The 21,920-nt window shown below is 32.6% G+C and overlaps 1 protein-coding gene across 7 annotated transcripts in view; it reads right to left on the bottom strand.

The window, feature by feature from the left end:
- Window positions 1-21,920, bottom strand: part of LOC106108902 (hemicentin-1) — a 329,995-nt gene that overhangs the window by 30,789 nt on the left and 277,286 nt on the right. For all 7 annotated transcript variants that reach the window (XM_013290240.1, XM_013290235.1, XM_013290234.1 and 4 more), the window contains exons 6-7: window positions 20,117-20,266; window positions 9,396-9,553 (exon numbers count right to left, since the gene is read on the bottom strand). In XM_013290240.1, coding sequence (XP_013145694.1) covers window positions 9,396-9,553; window positions 20,117-20,266 — 308 coding nt within the window. The remainder of the gene's footprint in view (window positions 1-9,395; window positions 9,554-20,116; window positions 20,267-21,920) is intronic.

Raw genomic sequence — 21,920 nt, 5'->3', positions numbered from 1 at the left:
GGTGTCATTATTCAAACGCTTTAAGGAAATGTCATCGCGGTTCAAAATTAATGAATTTTTCAACGACACGAGTCGCTTTAATAAATTCTCTACTTAATTAGAACTTACGAGTTCTGGTAAAATGAAAATATTGTTTTAATATCATAGGAGAATAAAATAAAATGTTTATAAGCAATACTACAGAACTAGCTGTTCCCGTGCGGCTTCATCCGCATAAAATTATGAAAATTTTATATTATTGTTTACATTTGTCAAATTATCAATTGCAAATGTCAGTGACATGACATGTCAAACCATGGCAACCTTGCTTCCTTGATGTTGACAACAACTTATGGTCTCTTTTCTACGTTAGGGTTTTTATCCAAAATATATACCCCTAAGTTTAACGGCGTGAAAATATATAGCCTAAAGCGTGAGGTAAGTGTAGGGCTTTTTATTAAAAAAAGAGTTATTTAAAAATATGCTGTAATTGCTGAGATCTTAGGCAACAAAGAAGTGTGTGTTTATTACAATAGTATAGATAGTTTATATTGTTCTAACTTAAAATGTTGAATTTCAGGTTTTCCTTGAGAGTAATTTAAATTTTTAAATAGTAAAAAGGGCTTTTGTGTATTGCCAAAAAGAAATAAACTACGGTATTGTGTTCCGAATTATAAGCATAGATGTATAATATAAATATTATTGCAATTAAAACTTAACTTTAGTATCCTTTTCAATAAAAGCATGTATTGAAGTCTCAACGATCTGATACTTACGAACATTCCGGCGTCTCTTTTACCGTTTTTAAAAGAATTAATTGGTTGGAATTTCATTTTGCCAAGTTTTCGTTATCTTTTTGTCGTCGGCTAGTGATGGGGAACGACACAATTATCGATACTTTATAATGAAAAATAATTTATTTTTATTTATTTTGTACTTGCCGCCACCTTACGATAGAATCATAAAAGTTAATGTCGATTTTTTGTAGAAAGACTTAGTCGAATTGAATATTTTATGAAAAAGCAATTACATTTCTCAGTTAAAATATTAAACTGAAATTACATGGCTTTTTCATTTTTTGTGTATAAGAGAAAATAAAACATAAATAACCTTGTAGTAGTTTATTAGTGATTAAAGATATAAACTTTAATAAATATAAATCTATCGATACAATTTGCTTTAACTAACCGGTACATCACTAGTACTTAATAGGATTACTCTAGTAGGCTGCTTTTTAAGGTTTTTCCGAGTCTTGAATGTTTTTCTCTTCATACTGTGCAGTTACGTTTGTCTCCGAAAATGCGAGGGAAAAGTTTTTTCGTTTATTATTTTTTAAAATTTCGTATTCCCGCTGCGTACTGATTATCCCTATGACATTTCCACAGTTATTTTATTTTAAGCTAAGAATTAAAAATATTTTTTAAGTATACAACGGCGGGTATTAATTTTTGAACGATTAACGTTACCATGAAATAAAAATTTTGTGTGCTGGCAACATTTGAAATTGTTTTAAATTGGTATAGTAATTTGAGTTAGTGACGAGACCATAATCAACCATGAATCCTCACTGCGGGTTGACTTCACACATATTTTTGAATATCGTAGATCATCATATTTTTCTTCACCGTCTTCTTTCTAAAGACTAGATTTTAATTACCGACGTAATACCAATTAACGTTATTTATACATATTTTAATTATTTTCATCCGTTTCTGTAGATATTAATGTCTTCCATAAATTTAAAAGCTAATAAAATTCTAGAAACCTTCATTTTAAACTGCCACCGCAAAAGCTCGAGGCCGTCAACTTAATGAAGCTTCGTCACCTCAGCTTATCTCTTTAATTATTTCACCTGGTTTTAATTACGACTCTAAAGTCTTGCTATATTAATATTTTTAAACGCGACGCAATTTGAAATGTTTAGAGCATTTTCTGTTGATTTTCTATTTGTTAATTAGGATTTCAGCAATACGGCTTATAATTACGATATGCTTTAGGATAAAATCTTTGAGGCTGTTAAATTTAAGGGGTGAGTAAATTTGAAAAAAAATATGCGAGATAGTCAAAAACTACAATAGCAAAGACGTAAGCCTTGGTTAATTAAAATCTAAGCTAAGGCTATAGTAAGTATCACCTTACACAAACCCCTATATTTACACGCAAAAAATATTTCCCTCTATAGTCATTGGGGGAAAATTTCAAACATTATCAAACGTTAAATATTTCAAAGACTTGATGTCATTTTGTAATAAACTTGCGGAAAAGTAAACTCGCAAAGAAAATTGTTCTCCCTGTATAAAAGAGTATCTCATAACCAACAATAGAATTACTACTAAATTATATCTACAACGACCACTAACGGTCAGAAGCGGTTACATTGATAAGCGGTAGCGGAAAAGAAAGTTAACTTTTCGAAATCATGCTAAAATCTACGAAAATGTGTATTTTAACTTCTAATTTATTATAGAATCATAGATAGACAGGGAACGATTAACACATAAATAACTATTTTTGGTTAGTGATTGTTGTAGCCTGAAGTTTGGGATTTAATTTGTATAAATATTAGAGATGTTGGTCACTTCTGAATTTAAAACTCGCTTCGCTTATGAGAGTAGTCGCGGTCCAAGGAAAAGCTTGTTATAGGGCCGGAGCGAACAAATTTCTTCCGTAACTAACCTCTTTAAGTAAGAGGCTCTATTTCTTTGAGAAATATGTATCAATTTTGCTCCGGACTCGCAGTTAAATATTATAAAACATGACCCGTTTGGAAAATTCACAAAGTGCATTGAAGACTAAAAGAAGATATAAAATTACATAAACTAACAACTTAAAAAATACTAAGAAAATTACTTATAATATACATTGTTTACGATGTTATTATTTTGTCATCATGAAAATTTTGAGCGGGCGCACACATTTGATTAAACTATCGCACAACTCTTGCGATTGTCTATTGTTTCGCAGTCACCAACTGTTTAGTTGCACAACTAAAAATCGAGAGGACGCACCTCCATATAAGCTGATAGGAATCAAAGCGCGACTAAACAGTTGTGCGATAGTTTAGTTTCAGGTGTGCGCACGCTCTATAGAGTTCTAGAATCATCCATATTCCTGAAACATGTAATTCGAATGTCATTATAGGTGCAATTTCCTCCAGTTACACCGTACTGCAATATGTTAAGTAGAAGACATTAGCGTATCATTGGATACGAATAAGGCTCGGTGTGAGAGAATCGCGTTCGTCTTACTGACAGAATGAAAAATGACGCTCAAACTAATTCCCCCCCATTAGGAACGAGGATGTAAGACGAAATGATAAGGACTACGATAAGTTAATGGTTGAGTTCTATCTTTGCATACAGGATGTTTTAAATGACGTGTGATTTAAAAATTGATAACAGGATGTTCATCTTTGTTAAAAAATATTTAGACTAAATGGAACTCCTTCTATACGGTAAAATTTATTCTAAGAATTGTTTTTGTCATTTTACCTTTTTCCATTAGTAATACTTTTTATCTAAGTCTGCTCTTTGCTCTTTCAAATGAGCTAATAAGCCAGTTTTTACATTCGTTTTAGTATTCGACCGTTAAAATAATCATATACATGTTCAGTTCAATAAAATTGTTATAGTTTACCTTTCTTATAATTTTTGCGCTGATACGTTATCTCGTTTTATCCAAAGACAAATGAATGAAAGGGTAATAATTGTTACAGATGGTTCTACATAGATTCACATACTGAACTTGCATTTTAAACAAACCATTTGCCGTATCCAGTATAAAGCTATTTGTATTCTGCTTCAGAGAATTCGATATCTCTTCTGGAGGATGTTTTAATTAAAGATCCTGCGAGAAGCGCCGCACGAGGCGATTGATGCCCTCATTTTGAAATACCCAGATCCTTATAATGTGTTCAATCATGTCGCTGGTCAATAGTTTACTCCGTCTGTTTATTCTATACTCTATGGTATACTAATATAATAAACCGTAAACAAACACTACTAAATTATTTCAACAATCACAGTATATTTCTGAATAATTATTTTTTGAATGAAACACTTCGACACGCTTTACGCTATATATTTTCACGCTTAAAGACTAAGATTATTAAATAATTTGAAAAAAAAAAACTTCTCTATGTCTAAATTGAATTTTTATTAACCCGGATGAAGACATGAATGAAATATTATATACAAGAAACAAAAAACAATTTAAAGTAGATTAAATCTTAAATGCCAATAAAATAAAAGTAAAAATGTACATATAATTTTCATTAAATAAAATGGCTCAATTTTTAATTATTCATTTTTAAATTACTATAACAAATCGGCGCCAGCGCGGATGACGTCACGTCGCGTGATGCGACGCCCGTACCCCGCCGCCCTATACCCCTTCTTGACCCCGCTGTGCCATCGTCGCTTTGCGACTGCATGGGACGCCAATGTTATGGCGCGAAAAATTGTTACTATGCACCTAACTTTTATTGAGTTAGTTTGATAATCCAAAATCTATTTGAATGCAATTTGTTACCTTCTTGTAATATCTGTTGCTGCTCATTTATAGTATTTGATAAATATTGCTTCTGAAATCCGGATGGTTTGGACCATGTATAATTGTATAGCATCATTGATAAATTCTACTTTATTTTCAGATAGTTAAACACACACTATACACAAGAATTGAAAAGATGCATTGTTAAAACAAAAACATTGTTACATTCCTTACTTCACGTCTTTCACTCATTCGCGCCTAAATCAAATCAAAAAAAAACTAGTTTTTTTTTTTTAATTCAAATTTGTTTACGACATTCTTGGCGGCCAGTACGTTGTTAAATATTCATACACAATATTTTTGCAACTTAAAAAATTATAATTTACCAATTAATTTCTGTACAAAACAATGCAATATTTAATCTAAATATGATCTTGCTTTCGAATGAACAAAAAATAAATTTACAATTGTTGTCAGCGCCATCTAGTATCAATTATTGCTTACCCAATTATTTAAATTTGGAATGACTCGATGGATATTGAATTTATATAACAAATCGATTATAAATTGATTTATGGCAATTAATTTAAATGAAAAAGAAATTAACTTTGATCTAACAAACAGAGAACCGATCACAGCTTCGATGTTTGATGTTGACACGTTTAACAAATCGAGGATCGAATTAACAACATATTAGAAGGGTTGGAATCTCGAATATTCTCATCAAATATATTATGTTACAACAAATCTGGTTTTAAAAAAAATTAAGTATTTAAATTTATATATTGCCGTTTGCAACAACGTCACTAGTCATGTTAGCAAAATTAATGATGGATATATGTTTGTAAATTTTGAAATCGTTTCTACACAGATTATAAATGTATGGATGTTTGTTACTATCTTTACAACGGCTCAACAGATCTCGTGAAAATGCGTCACAGGTAGAACATAGTCTGGAAGAACAATTAGGCTGCTATAATGTTGATGTTCGCCAGTTCCATTTGTTAAATCATTTTACATACAACAAAATACAAAATATTAATAAGTAAACACAATGCAAAAAAACTCGCCTCATTTATACGAAGTCTGGGCGTCGACTAAGCATTCCTGGTTCACTTTGAATGAACTTGGAAGTTTTTCTTTGCAGCCCACCCGGCCTGGACGTAACGTTTCGAACTTGTTCCTTGTTGTTAGTTTCAATTTAATTTACAAGTGCATTTAAAATTTAAATAAATATTCCTTGAGAGTTGGAAACTACGAGTTACGCGTCAAAGAATTATGTAAGTTGCCGAGTTCAGTTTACTTTTACTGGAATGCACTAGAGGGCGGTTTTTTAAACATTTATTTTATTTTAGAGTAGATTTACGTCTAAATCTTTGTCAACTTTTAACTGCAAATAGTAAATAGGCTGTTTTATGCCCATTTTTTTACTTACTAATATTCTCTGGATATACCTTCTAACATCCATACATCCAAACGTTGTAAATACAACTATGTTCACATTAAATTGCTTCTGGTATTATTACAAGTGCAAATTGCAGTCTATATAAAACTTCCGCCCTCAGTTCTCTGGCGTCTGTTAAATTAGGGCCCATTTTGTACCGAAATCAACCTTACGGGAACAATATAGGAGTTTGGAGCGAGAAATATAAAATTCTTCCGCACAAACTGGAGTAAGGAACGAAGTGACGTTTCATTTGTAGACATTATTGAATTTGACTTATTGGTAGAACGAACGGCAACATAGAGTAAGTTTAACGAGAAAATACATAGAAACGCTTTAATGTATATTTTCATATAAATCATCGAATTAACACATAATTCTGTTATGAAAAATTCAATGATTTTTAGATATTCACTTATTTGCGTTTAATATTTATTAATAAATTTAAAGTAAAATAACTAGTTAATGGCTACATTTACCCTTAATATGGTCGACAATGACATATACAACTTAAGCATATCTAGTAAATGTCATTACCCTGTTTTATGTGTTTAGATTTAATTAAATTCTCAATATTAACATCTTAAATAACTACAAGTAGCCTGTCCACGGAATCTCTGTTCTTAACGTTTATGGTATCAGGTATAGACAATGACGTTTGACTGGTCCTTTGTGGTATGACGTGGTCAGTCTTTATAGTTTACGAAGTCTGAACCATTCTCTATGATGTCCTTAAATGGTCTATTAGTAAAGGGGTCATTGTCACTTAAGAACACCTGAGCAATGTTCCGTTACTTGCAGATATTAGTTACTTTACGATACGTTTGCGCGGTATGCAAAAAAAACAAAAGTGAGTAGCCTACGTGTTCTTCCAGACTCTGTATACACCAAATTTTAACGAGATCCGTGCAGCAGTTTAGGCTACAAACTCTAACAATCATCTAAACTTTCGCATTTATAATATTAGTAAGATGCTATGAATAAAATGTGAAAGAAATTTAAGTAAAAAAACTGAAGACTTGATAAATAAGTTAGGAAAATGTTTTGACGAGATTCTGATTAATGTTGAAAGTTTGTTAATTTTTTGTAATTATACGTTTCGAAACTTTATCAAGAATTATGACGAATTTGCTTCTTCCAGCTTCTGTAATATCTCCCGGCGAAAACAAATCAAATTTCAACAAGATAAATTATTCTTTGACGAGGAATCATTTTTTTTATATTAATGGTTTTATAATTAGACAAGCTTTCGCGACACCCTCCGCGTGGAATTAAAAAAAAATGAGTAGCCTATATGTTCTTCCAGACTATCCTTACTTGTGTCAAATTACATCTAGATCCGTTTAGTAGTTAGGGCCACAGACACGAACTATTCATCTAAAATTTCACATTTAAAATATTAGTGATTTCAAAAATTTTCTTGGTTTCTCATTACTGTTCTTACTTAATCTTTTGACAACAATCATAAAGAAATTACGACTTCCGCTTCCGTCTTTCTACAATCCCTCGAAATATTAAATCAAGGAAAAAATCGGAGGCATTTTTTTTCTCCAATAAACTAATTGATCCAAATTTGATTAGTCGGTTCCGTTGCTCGTCAAATATTTGATCGCAGAAGAGGGATGGGAAGGGGAGGGGACCGAAATTAATTACGATTCCAACTGCGTTTGTGTTACTTTGAAAGTAACTTCGTACCTGCCGTTTCGTGTACTTCGATTTTGCTGAATTTCCTTCGTTTATCGGTGTTTGAGTTAAAACGGTTACCTTTCCTTGCAAAGTTTTCTGCTGTACTACTTTTTATTTTGTTTCGGTTTTAGTTCTAACATATTAATCGATGATTTATAAATAGTTAAATTACTGTGAATTTAGAACTTGCTTAATAGCCTCTGTATTTTAGGACATATGCACCGACATTAGGACGTAAACAAGAAAGTATTAAGATTGAATGTGGATGGCTAGAAAGGAAGAGGAAGACCAACGAACTTTGGATTGGGTGAAAAAGAATCTGCTTAAGAAGGGAATAAATTCAGATATGGCTGATAGAAGTGTATACAAGAACAAATACTGTGCCGATCTTTGGTAGATGAGGTTGTAGACGAAATTTTTCAAGATGTCAGAATTAATTCGTACTGAAAGCACCTATCCTATTAAGACTAGGTTAGGCAACCACTCTCTACATATTGGACTACATTAAATTATCTTTAAAATTGCAAATTGCTATAAAATTTAGGTCGCATATTCGTTATGTTTCTTTAATAGCTTTGATAGTATAAGAATCTTCCTTTTGTGTAAGAGATTTCTTTTTATATACAACTAGCTATTCCCGTGCGACTTCATTCGCATGAAATTATGAAAATTGCTTTATTAATAACATTTGTCAAATTCAATTGCAAATGTCAAAATGACAGACAGGACACGATGACAAAGCATGGCAATTTTGCTTCCTTGATGTTGGCAGCAACTTATGATCTCTTTCCCACATTAGGGTTTTTTCCAAAATATTTACCCCCTAAGTTTAATGCCGACAAACTATATAGCCTAAAGCGTGACGTAAGTGTAGGGCTTTTTACTAAAAAAAAATATTAAAAATGTGTGGTAATTGCTGACATCTTAGGCAATAAAGAAGTGTGTGTTTACGCTTTATTATAATAGTATAGATTTTCTATTTTCTGAGTTGATATGAGAAACTTAATAATAGAGAAAACGTAGCAATATGATCAGGAAATTCGATACGAAGTCAATAAATGCAGGCTTCATTTATATTTCTTCAAATATAGTTAATTCAGGTCACGTACAAGTAGTTTCGACTGTAGCTATAGACAGCGATGAGCCTTGTTAATAATAGGGTTGTGCTTATTCATAGTTGATCAAGACTTGGGTTAAAAAGATATTTTCTTTAGCACAACCTTGATTAAACCGTATTAAATTATTGAAAGTCTCGGATATTCGAAAGAAAAAAGCATTGAACGGAAATAAGAACATTCAATAGTAATTGAATTTCTTTTCAAATAATAATGAAAACATTTGATTGAATTGTTTATGAAATACTAGCTGTTTCCGTGCGACTTCATCCGCATAGAATCATGAAAATTTTATTGTTTACATGTGTCAAATTATCAATGACAATGTCAAAATGGTATGACATGATGACAACCTTGCTTCCTTGATGTTGGCAGCAACTTATGGTTTCTTTCCCACATTAGGGTTTGTATCAAAATATTTACCCCATAAGTTTAATGGCATGAAAATATATAGCCTAAAGCCTGACATAAGTGTAGGGCTTTTTATTAAAAAAGGTTTTATTCCAAAATGTGTTGTAATTGCTGAGATCTCAGGCAACAAAAAAGTTTGTGTTTACGCTTTCTTATAATAGTATGGATTATACAGTTTGCAAAACTTGCGTATCTTAACGAACTCTTGTAGGTCACATAATTATAAATTCCGTTTTCTTTAGTTTACAGATAATAATATAGACACTTACTTGTATATTATTGTCGTCGTGTATTAACTTTTGTGTACCATTGTACCACTCTATATGGGCAGCCGGACGCGCGCCGGACACCTCGCACATCAGCGTCAGCAACGTGCCTTGTGTCGCGTGCCCACCCACTCCGGTCACTGAGATTTTATTCGGAGGTACTGTAAAGAAATAATGACATCAATTATTATATATAGATATTGCTCACGACTTCGTCTTATAATTTTAAATAATAATGCCAAATATAGGGTATACTTGGTATTATTATTTAAATATATAGGTGAAAGAATATTTAAAATCGGTCCATTATAGTGCGTCTATAGGTTGTCTAAATAAGATATTATAGATTAGTTTGATAAATGACGCATGTGAAGTATCGAATTCAATTTGTATGAAGTCAAATGCCACACTTAATAGACAGGTACCGTAGTGACGAAACAAACACGCAGCGAACAATTATGAACTATCGATATTCGGTTTAAATAATTATCAAACTCTACTAAAATTATTATTTCCTTATACACTAATTTAGAGGATAATTCTAGTATTGATTATAGTGTAGAGAATTTAGCCATGACAGTAATAATAGCGAAATTCAATTCTATTACGTACGGCTGTAGTAGTAATAAACATTTATTTACTCTCACTAATTGTTATGGTTATTATTTATTTGAGAAAACAGTGTTTTTTTTTATTTCATTACTTATAACAATAAATCTATCGATTCCAACTTCTATAAGAATAAAAATCAAAAATCGATAAGATTCATGACTGATTTTACACAACCCATCCCTACTAAATTTGAAATGAGTTGTCAAACTAATCTAATTATTTAGACAAACTATAGTTTCGGAGTTATATCAATACAAAACAGCAAAAATGTAAATCTTTCCTCTTTATAACATTAGTATAGATATAGACGAGCTGTTCCCGTGCGGCTTCATCCGCAGGAAATTACAAAAACTTTTTACTGTTTACATTTTTGTTTCAATTGTAAATGTCAAATTCGCAAATGACAACAAAGGCTTTTGTGACATTGGATAACAATTACCGTTACCATGGCAACGTTTTCCTTGTAAGTTTGTAGCTTTTGTCCTTTTCCCGTATGACTTTTTTTCCAAATTATTTACTCCTTAAGTAGTATAGCGTGAAAATATATAGCCTAAAGCATGTCGTAAGTGTAGGGCTTTTTATTAAAAGGATTATTCAAAAACATAGTGTGATTGTTGATATCGCACATAACTAAGTAAGGTGTGTTTACGCTTTATTATATAAGTATACATATAGATTAAAAATATCCTAAAATACTCTCAGTATCCAATCGTATTACAAAATAAATAAAAAACGTGCCATTGGAAGTCAGCAATTGCCCCAGAGCAGTGCCAATCCCTTAGATTCCCAGTAGTGCAATAACGTACAAGTTATCCATCTACTCTGGAATCATAATACCCTAGTATACGAGCCATGAAGGACGGGTTCCGGAACTTTTACTGATATTTTGACTCCCGAAGGGATAAAGCAATTGGATCTAGTGTTGGGACATGTTGGGATTTAAATGAAGTAGCCGAAAATGTTCAATTTAAAACAGATTAAATATTATCAAAGGATATCTGTAATATCAAGGATTTATTAAACATCTTTAAATGTTCGCTAAATGTTTTACTTTGTCGAATTATTAGTTAGTTTAACTACTCGCTATCAGATGTCGCTACGATAGAACATTCTGGAAAGAGCTCGATTGTTCCACGGACATGAATTCCGCTACTCATCAATATATCGCGCAAAAATGTACATAATTTATTTGATGGAAAACATCGTGTTGCCATGTCTGTGGCGTAAAGATATGTGTGTCAACCTGCACTTGGACTATATGGCCTAGTCACACTTAACTTAGGGTAAACTCCCACTCTATTGGTACATATAGGTGGTGATGATGATGAAAGGATAAAAATAATCACTATACTGTTAATTAGCTGTTGCTCGCGACTTCGTCCGCATGAAATAAGGAAATAATAAAAACATATAGACTATGTTATGCACCGCTAACGTAGCTTTTAATTTGTGGAAAAAAATTAAAATCGGCCCAGTTTTTGAGTTATTTAAATACATACAAAAATACAAATCTTTCCTCTTTATAATATTAGTATAGATTGAAATATCCAGAATCAATTGAATATTCTTTAAAGCGATTTATTAAAAGAAACGTCTTTCAAATCAAATTACAAAATCGATATTACTCCTCACAATAAATGCCGAATTAATTCCAGAAAAATGAAATTTACTTCCCGAGGATATTAACTTTATTACCCATAAGATGTCTTAAAACGCTTTTTAGAACGAAATTTTATGGATCACGTCTACGCTTTACTAATTTCTTTCAATCATAAATTTTATCGTTGCCAATAAAAATTGTTAAATTTACAATCTTTAATAATTCGTGATAAAACTTAAGCAGTGTTTTTTTATATGTTAGTAGATTTTTGTTAATCTACTAATATTTCCTTTAACCACTCCTAAGCTACCTACTAAACACTAGGCTTGTGCTAGGATATGGTCCATGACAATAGTCGAATGGCGGGATTCGAACCCAAGATCGGAGATAGTCCGTACCCCAAACCATGAGGCTATTGGCGCTTCAATTTCAAATTAATTTCATATTTTTGTTAAGCATAAATTCCATTTCGATTACATTTTAAAAAACTTAGTAAATGTTACAATTTACTTACTTTCTTTATAATCTGACTTCCATACTTATGAGTCATTAAATGTAAGGGTGTCCCTTAGTGTAGTTTAGTACAAACTTTGACAGTTCAACAACAGTGTTGTAAGCATACATTTTATTTAATAATATTCGATATTCCCCTAAAATACCAATCTATTGCAAAGCAAGGGAAATTATTTTCATCTCTCCCCGATTTCATTTCCACCTTCGCGTCAATATTGCCTAAAATACCTATATAGACCCTTCGCAAATTAATTGACCGTTACTTTCATATTGGCAAAGATAATTCAATTTTCGTCAAGAGAATTATTGACTCGTGTGTAGTCAAAGGCAATCTGTGGGTCAGTAATAGACACGCCCGCTCTATTTGTTCTAGAGGTCTGCGTCGAGCACTCTACTAATATCTTATGAGTGTATGGTACAAGTTTTAAGAAACAAGATATTTGCGATTTGTTATTCTTACGCCATTTGTACAATACAAAGTACATTTCAGACTATGCTCTATATCTATGCCAAATTTGATCGAGATCTATTCAACAGTTTAGGCGGCATACTCTAAAACACAACCATCTAGCCTTAGCAAGTATAATATTAGTAGACCTTTAAAAAATCCGAATATTAAGTTCCACTTTATGTACTATCAAAAAATACACGAAGAAAGATCTTTAAAAACCGCTGTCAGCTTATGCGTTGTACCGTAACCTGACACCATCGGTGTTACGATTGGCTCATTACTTACAGACTGAATAGGCGTCGGCTTCCTCGGCCTCTGATCTTTCCTCTATCTCACCTATTATGTTAACGGGCAGTAAATGCGAATATATCAAAGATATAATGATAGTTTTTGATGTGACGATTGTGTATTACGAGAGTTTCTATACAAAGTATGTTATTGCTAGTAATTTCTTGAATCATTTAAGTACATTTAAGTAGTAGTAAGTACAGTGGCAGAGTCTGTAAATACAGTGGTCAACAGTGGTAGAGCCCGCTTTAACATCTTCGCACGAATGGGCCGGCACGCCCGCACGACCACACAGAAAACAGGCGTGAAATGGAAGCAATTCCGCGTTTCGTCTGATGAGTGTGGTGCCGGAGGCCTAATTTTAGTTTCTTTCCTTTTCCACTCTTTTCTTTAGAGGAAAGAAAGGGAAGGAAAATTGGGTTTGAAGGTGGAGGAGACGCATAGGAAGGGGAAATATCCTCTTTATGTGCGTCTCCTCCTCCGTCAATTAAGGGTAGGTAACGCATCTGCAATTGCGGATGTTTATGGGCAGCGGTCGCTTTCCATTTTGGTGGATTCAGGCCACTTGCTCGTTTGCCAACTTATATTACATAAAAAAAAGTGCTGGAGGCCTAATTCTAGTCCTCTTCTGTATAAGAAAGGAATGGGAAAGAGAATTTAGCGGGACGCAAAAATATTGATGTAAAAAAAAATCGTTCCATTCGACCCGCTGACCTTTACGCTGGTAAAAAGCTTATTGCTTTTGATTTTCGCCGAGCAAGGGATTTAACAAATGTAATAAAACGTAATGATAAGGCATCTATCTTGTTCTTAGGAGTAGCAAAAACTTCAAGACTTGTGACTTAAAGTGGGCGCACACATTTGACTAAAGTATCGCACACAGGTTATGCGATTGTCGATTGTTTCGCAGCTCAACTGTTTAGTTGCATAACTAAAAATCGAGTAGTGTAACTATAAGGCCAGGTATCAAAGCGAGACTAAACAGTTATGCGATAGTTTAATCATAGGTGTGCGCACGCTCTTATCATAATCTGAGGCACTACAGCAGCGGGTGGGCCTGGGCCTGGTCAAGTAAACTTCTCCAATTCTGTCTATTGTAGGCCTTTTGCTTCCAGCCCTTGACGCCGATGTTTATGTTTATTTCACGCTCTTATAGTGACTCAAAAAACGTCAAAAAGAATAACAAATTACACGAGCAGTTAACTATTTAATACAAAAGTACTTTTAAAACTACAAAAAAGTCAACCAAAGACTTTTAATTCTTAAAATTAAATAAATATGTAATTTTTTTTTAGAATATAACAACACAGAGAAGGTTGTGTAACAATAGATGCTGAAAACATTTTTCAGAAGAACGATTTTTTTACAAATTCAAAACAATGTTATCGCTGTAATGAAATTAATTTGATATCAAAAGAAAACGTACAAAAAAACAAAACAATGCTTTAAGTTTAATAGAAATATGAATTCAAGCATAATTATATTTTAGAACGAGCAATAAAACTCTGTAAAAATATGTCACATAAATAAAATAAGTGTGCTTTGTTAGTTTTCTATTTGTCCCTTAACAAACGAAATTTAATTTTCTATATTTAAGCCACAATAGCTTTTTCAAGCTAACTGATTTTTAAAAGATAAGTCAAGTTTAAAAAGCTATGAATTTTAACTAATTTTTAAAAATGCGAAAGTTTAAATGGATGGATGTTTGTGAAAGTTTGTAGCCTAAACGGCTGAACGGATTTTGATGAAATTTATTATAGACGTCGGGGATAATCTGATAGAACACATAGACTACTCACTTTTGTTTTTTTTTAATTCCACTCGCACGGACTTGCAGGCGAAAGCTAGTCTCTAGTAATTGCATTTTTGTGGATGCATTTTCACTTAATAAATTAGTTGCCAAAAATATAGTATTATTTACTCTTCGAAGACTCATTAAGAAGTTAATTATTTACACGTATGTAACTACAGGATTTAACACTCTAATTTATCCCTGAAACCGTGCGTGTAACGGTCTATAATTCATTTATCAGTCCACCACGTTTACACTGAGGGTGACTGAATCACTCCTGTACATCGACACTGCAAGGTGGTGTTTCCCCTTGATATAGCTAGTGATGTAAGTAATAAAGTATCGATAAAAATTATCCATCCTTTTGGTAAATGCTTGGGGTTGTTACTTACTCTTTGCCCTTACCTTTCATACTCTATGTCCGGACAACTGTCATCTTATATTTTATGCATTGTCACATTATTAAGGAAGAAAAACGGCGTTTATTAATAAACTAGCTCAGCCGTTTAGGCTACAAACTCTAACAAACCTCCATCCATTCTCAAAGTAACATGTATACATCTATCTCAACTTTTGCATTTATAACATTGGTATGATTGCGGCATTTTTGACCGACCTTCCAAAAGAAGGAGGTACACAATTCGTCTGTTTTTTTTTTTTAATTGCAGGAATATTACACTTCCTATCCTTTCTTCGCTAATTTTTATCGATAACATATCCAACATTTAAATCGGTTTTTAATGTTTATTTAATTACCTTAAGTGTATTTAATACAGTAGCTACAAAATTCTTTTAAGTAATATTTAAATTAATCAAATTGTTTTCGTGCTTTTACAACCTAAAATATAATAATTAAGGTAATAATCATTAAAACGTATTTCCTAAAAAATTGATAAAAGTATTAAAAAAGTAATTATTTTTTTAAAGTATCAGCCCACTTTGTTACATCTTCCCCTTAATATACTATCTTGGCTCTTATTAGGCGTACGGTCGAGCAATTTATCGGGTTCCCTCTAAAATTGCTCGCCAGTGTACCTCTTGAAGTTAGTTAAGTGATGGCTTAATGCACACTTATGTGTAAAATATGGGGGATAGGTCGTTACTATGTACTCGCCACTTACCGCACCCTACAGGGAAGGACTTAAGTTTGGTTACGAATATTTTAACTGTCACAAATTAATCAAAAAATGGGACCCACCGCAAGCATTATCTTACGGATAAAAAAAGAATTATCAAAAACGGTCTGTCGAGGAGTTATTCCGTAACACATATAAAAAAAATAAAAAAAACAACATACGGACGAGTTGAGTACCTCTTTTTGGGAAGTCGGTCAAAAAAATAAAGAATTTTAGGTTCAAAATTAATTTTAGAACACTTTATAATGGATTCTAATTTATTTGGTTTTTAAAACAATCTTAAATCATGTTATATTTCAATTTAAAACACAAACTTGAAGTACTTATCTCTCAAAGCACGAAGTTTTTTCGAGCAAACATAAATCACAAAATTCATTAAGATAACAGAGTTTTAGATACGTAGTTAACAAATGCCTCTCAGGCTTTTTAAATTAACATCAAATTTTTAACTAAATTTCTTTCCACATTAAATAAATACAAAAACTCGGCAAGAAAAAAAAAGCTAAAGTAAAAAAAAATTACTAAAGTAATTTAAAAAATTACAATATTTAAATTATTCGCACCAAGTCCGTTCCTGTCCAAATAGACCCAGGAGCGTATAATAATTGCCATTAATAATCGTAGTTGTATCGATTTCGGATATCGATGTTTGTTTCGGGACGAAAACTAATCGGCTTAAAGTACACATTTGTCCCTTCGGCCGGCTTATGGCGGGAACTTGGTACGTTAAAGCGAAATTGTACCAATCTCATAGATTCCTACCAATTATGTAATGGTAGGAAATGTAAATGGTAATTTTTAACTGATTCAAGAAAACTATAGACCAATATGTTAACTAATCTAGTTGTATAAATGAAAACTGATACTATTGACAAAATCTTCTTTATTTGCTGATAAACATAAATATTATTACATTCACAAGCTGATGCCCGCGACTTCGTCCACTCAACATCAAGATAAAAAGTAGCCTATGATATGTCCGTCTTCATAACCTTCAGTGAGTGAGATTACTCGGAACAAATACGGTTTGCGCACAGACAGACAAAAAAATGCGATTTTTGTTATCAGCATCGCAAATACATCATCTTTCCGATTACTAGAATTTTTATTTTGATATTTCAAACATACACTCCATATTTATTGTATGTATAGATTGGAAAGATGCATTGTTAAAATAACAACGTTGTTACAATCCTTGCTTCATCTTCCACTCATTCGCGCCTAAATCAGGGTTTGTTTTTTTTAATCCAAATTATGTCAATCGCTTTCTCTACGGCCAGTACGATTAAACATTCATCCACGATATTTTAAAAAAATAATTTTAATATTGATTTATTAATAAAACATAGCAATGTTTAATATAAATATGTTCACTTTATATGAATGAAAATATGTTTACAATTGTCAGCGCCATCTATTATTAATAATTGCAAAACAACTTGTGCAACTGATACCAATTTACGACAATGGAAACGTACATCTCTGCAAGCTCTAAATTTAATTGGATCACAAGGGTATCGAGCTAAACGTGACGTCATCGTGTTGGAGGATGTCACCTGACAGTTGATTGACAGGTCAATTGGAAGCGGTGGCTCTTAGCTGACAAATGACCAGGTCGATGTGAAACACGCGTTTGGCTGAGGTCAAAGTCAACTACACATATTTGACTACAGTCAACGTTGATTGAATTATAAAATTTATTAATTTTGTTTTTTTAGATACATTATTTTATTCGTTTTATTCCTCGAGTTTCATATAACCAGCCATTTTAAAATTTAACCTATACTGATATTATAAAGAGGCAAAAAATTGTTTTTTTTTATGTAAAATAAATTAAAACTACTGGGCCGATATTAAAAAATCTTGCACGAATAAAAAGCTACATTATAACTGAATAACATAGGGTTTTTTTTTGGTTGTCGTCCGGACGAAATCGCGATATTAGATAATTTTGCTGTTATTCCCCTATATCCATCTTTTCCTTACATAAACGTGGGAAAGGAAAGGGAACTATAATTACGCCTCCGGCAAAAATTATGAAATTTGGTTTACGAAAGGTAAAATAATAATTATTTCTTCCACTCCATTAAACTTTTAAACATACATGTATTCGAACAATTATTTCAATATTCCAATTTTTATTCGCATCAGTACTCAAAGTAATTATTAAAATTCTGAGGGTAATACAAAATATTGAAATTCGTGGAATATTTAAAAGTAAAGGTGGAATTATTAAAATGTTGTTACTCGAACATTAACACGGTCGAATTATTTTTTGAGTAATTTTTCACACGAATAGCTTCCGTAATGTAATATTTAACTACCCACCTTATGCCATTTTACATCTAAAATAACCAAAAACAATACTTATCACAATTTAACTAAACATTTCTAGGGCCTGGTTATTGAGTAACATAGGCTATATCTTACTAATAATATAAATGCGAAAGTTTAGATGGATGTTTGTTAGCGTTTGTAGCCTAAACGGCTGAACGGATCTTCATGAAATTTGGCACAGGTTTAGAGCATAATCGGGAAGAACACATAGGCTACTTTTTATCCCGGGAATAGTTACGGTTCCCGTGGGATTCATTAATTTAGTTTTTTAATGTTTACTCGATCATTCTGCAACGGTTCAACATATCTTATTGAAATTTGGCACAGATATAAAACAAAGTCTGGAGTACACATTAGATAAGCTTCATCCCCGAGAAATGTCCGGTTCCCGAGGGATACGTAGCTATTTGTAATTTATATAGTTCGTAAGTTTTCTAATACTACGCGGACGGAGTTGCGGGCGACAGCTCGTTTTTAATACTTTTAATTCCACGCGAAGTCGCTAGCAACAGCTAACTCACATATAAAGAGACCGAAACGTACCGCATTAGTCGTTCCACACAATGAATGATTCAAAATGATATCCAAAAAGAATTATTCTTATAATGAGTCCTTTGAAAGTAGACTGGGATATTCTCTAAGGAACGTGAAATGTTTCAAATTCAAGGTCAAAGTGAAGAAAGCTCTAACAAGGCGAAGAGATACGGAAAATTTGCATAGTATTATGATAATCCAGGAAAAAGTGGGAGAGTTAATTCTGAGTCATTGCCTCACTAAATCATATTAAATTTGGGCTCTTAGTGGCGAGTGTCCTGCGAGATTACGTAAACCAACTTTATTTATTCTTGAGTTAAGTGTTTACTTCAAGTTTAAGGAAGTGTTTTATTTCATATTTAAGTAATACTTAATTGTAATCCTTTTTTAAATTGATTTCTACTTTAAACTTAATTATTTATATTGATTTACTAAAAGTAATGTGATATTTTGTGTTTGTGATCGCTATTTGAACAAACTGATATTTTTTATTTATGTCGTTATGTTATGACCTTGAAATAACTGCTTTCTTACTAATATTATAAATGCGAAAGTTTAGATGGATGTTAGAGTTTGAAGCTTAAATTACTGAACGGGTCTGGAGGAAATTTGGCATGTAGAGTATAGTCTGGAAAAACACATAGGCTACTTATTTTTTTTAATTCCACGTGGTCGTCGTCTAGGGTGAAGTTTAGTTAATTTTAAATTTCCTAGTAATCATTAACCTTCTTAATATTACTTCAACCTCCATACAAATAAGGTCAAGTAAATAGGGAACCGAAAGTTGAGAAAATATGAAGTAATAAAGATCGTCTTTGGGCGGCCGTTATCTGCCGAGGAAAACGGGACTCGGGTAATTATCTTCATTAATTACTTCGGTATCAAGCGAACGTTAATGAAAATTTATTTCTTTGCGAAATTAAAGCGAAAAACTGGGCCAGTGACACTTCGCCATTCGTTCTAACTCGACGCTTGAATCTCCACTAATATTGATGAATTGGACTGGGTTTTACATTCATCTCTATTAGTTTGACTAATGGATTGATTTTCGCTTGCTGGTCGACTACTGGACTGGATTGATATAGGAATTTTTTTTTTCATATTCTTTGTGGATAGTTTAAAACAATTTTCGATTCGAAATTTGTATGGCTTGTGTCCTTTAAATTTAAAGTACAATATTAAGATCCTGTCCCATTAAATTTTAAATTGTCTGATAAAAACTAACGTGTAAAATATGTGATGGAAATATCAGATTTTGTTCCCTTATCTGACAGTGACGTCATTTTTAAGATACCTGAGTCTCTATCAGCCAGGACAGACTCCAAAACTTCAAATTCCTTGTAATTTTCGACGTCTATCAGATTGTAAGCATTACAAAGCGAGGTATTTAGGGTTCGATTTAGAATTCATACAGTGATCTCGGTACTATAGTTCATTGTGAGTGCATATCGCTATTCGTACCTTTAACATCGAGTTCAATCTTCCTTACAATAGGCTCGTCGAGCGCGGCGGAAGATACGACACATTTGAGTTCGCCGCGAAGCTCGTATCTCGTCACTATCATAGGTAGCACGTGCTGCACTGTCGCCTTATCCGGTGTGGTCGTTTGAGCTGTAAACAAATAATATATTTGTTACTAGTGACACGATAAACCAACTTTCGCTGACTCTTTGTTACAACGCCATCTATTGGTTTGAAATGTAAACATTCGAGTCCAGAAAACATTGAAGTAATACAGGTTTTAATACTTTAAAAATAGGATAGTGTATATGTACTCTAATACCATTGATAAAATCTTTTTTTTTTTGCTGAAAAAACCATACTATTTACAATAATTGGTAAATTGAATTTGATAAAATAAAAATGTTACATTGCTCGCATCTCACTCATTGGCGCCTAAATCTTTGTTGTTTTTTTTAACTGCTTTCTTGGCGGCCAGTACGATATTAAATATACATCCACAATATTTAACTTCAAAAATTATAATTTTACAATTAAATACAAAAACATATTACAAGAAAATTAAGTTACAAATAGAATAGTAAATACATTGTACAAGATGACAAATCAATTTCAAGTTAGGGTTCTAAGTTATAGCTTGATAATTACTAACGATTATTACACCGAGTTGTATTTAGCTAATCAAGCGAGTCACGCAAACTAGCTTGTTAGTACAAGCTGTTAGAACATAATTAGTTTGATTGTTTACTCGGCAGCTAATGTTACAGATGCGAGTAAATCCAGGGGTTATAGCATGATAATTTAAAAGAAAGTATTCGGAATATTATTGTAGGGCAACACATATTTAATGTGTGAAGTGAAAGCAATTCCGCGGTTCGTCTGATGAGTGTGGTGCCGGCGGTCTAATTTTAGTCCCTTTCCCTTTCCACCCTTTTCTTAAGAGGAAAGGATGGGCAGGAAAAGTGGATTTGACGGTGGAGGAGACGCGTAGGAAGGGAAAATGTCCTCTTTATGTACGTCTTCTACTCCGTCAATGAAAGGTAGGCAACGCATTTGCAACTGCGGATGTTTATGGGCAGCGGTCGCTTTCCATTTCAGGTGGCCGCTTGCTCGTTTCCACCTTATATTATAAAAAAAATGCTAATTTTGTTACTTTACGAATACGTTCTTAAAATTTTTCTTACTAAGTCTTTTGTAGTCAGAAAGTCATGTAATCTTGTAAACTGTAATAAATGACAATACAGTTTACTTGTTTGCGTTACTATGTCGTAAATCATGTTGACGTGCCGGAGAGTATTACGGGCACTTTGGAACTAACTACGTGTCACTTTTGGAACATGCTACAGGATGTTTCAGTTTACGATGATAAATCTTCTATACATATAATAAAATTGGAGTGTCTGTTTGTAATATTGAAAGGAAAATTCCGGATTTCGCGAAGGTTTATTTGCGTTGTTGATAACGACTGTAAAATATTCAAAATTTACTATGTCTGTCCGTAAGCCACGTTTGTTCCGTGTAATCTTCGATACGGTTTGGCCGATTTTGACGGGACTTTGACTCCAGGGTAGTCGATGCACGCAGGAATGTTATAGACGACCTTTTTTGAGTGATTGCTTTTTTCAAATAAAATAAAAAAAGACCTATTTAGTAACATCTACTATTATTCTATTTAAATGAAAGAGACAACAAATATCAAGTCAGTATGACTGAATTATGAGTTTATTGTTAAAGAAACGTAAATAATAAAATAAATATAAAGATATTGTTGCAGTTAAACTCGTAGGTTTATTGACAATTCGTT

Source organism: Papilio polytes, unplaced genomic scaffold (assembly GCF_000836215.1).
Source record: "Papilio polytes unplaced genomic scaffold, Ppol_1.0 DF821400.1, whole genome shotgun sequence".
Taxonomy (NCBI): Eukaryota; Metazoa; Arthropoda; class Insecta; order Lepidoptera; family Papilionidae; genus Papilio; species Papilio polytes.
Note: the sequence above shows the minus strand (reverse complement) of the source record. Positions and strands in the feature narration are given on the sequence as shown.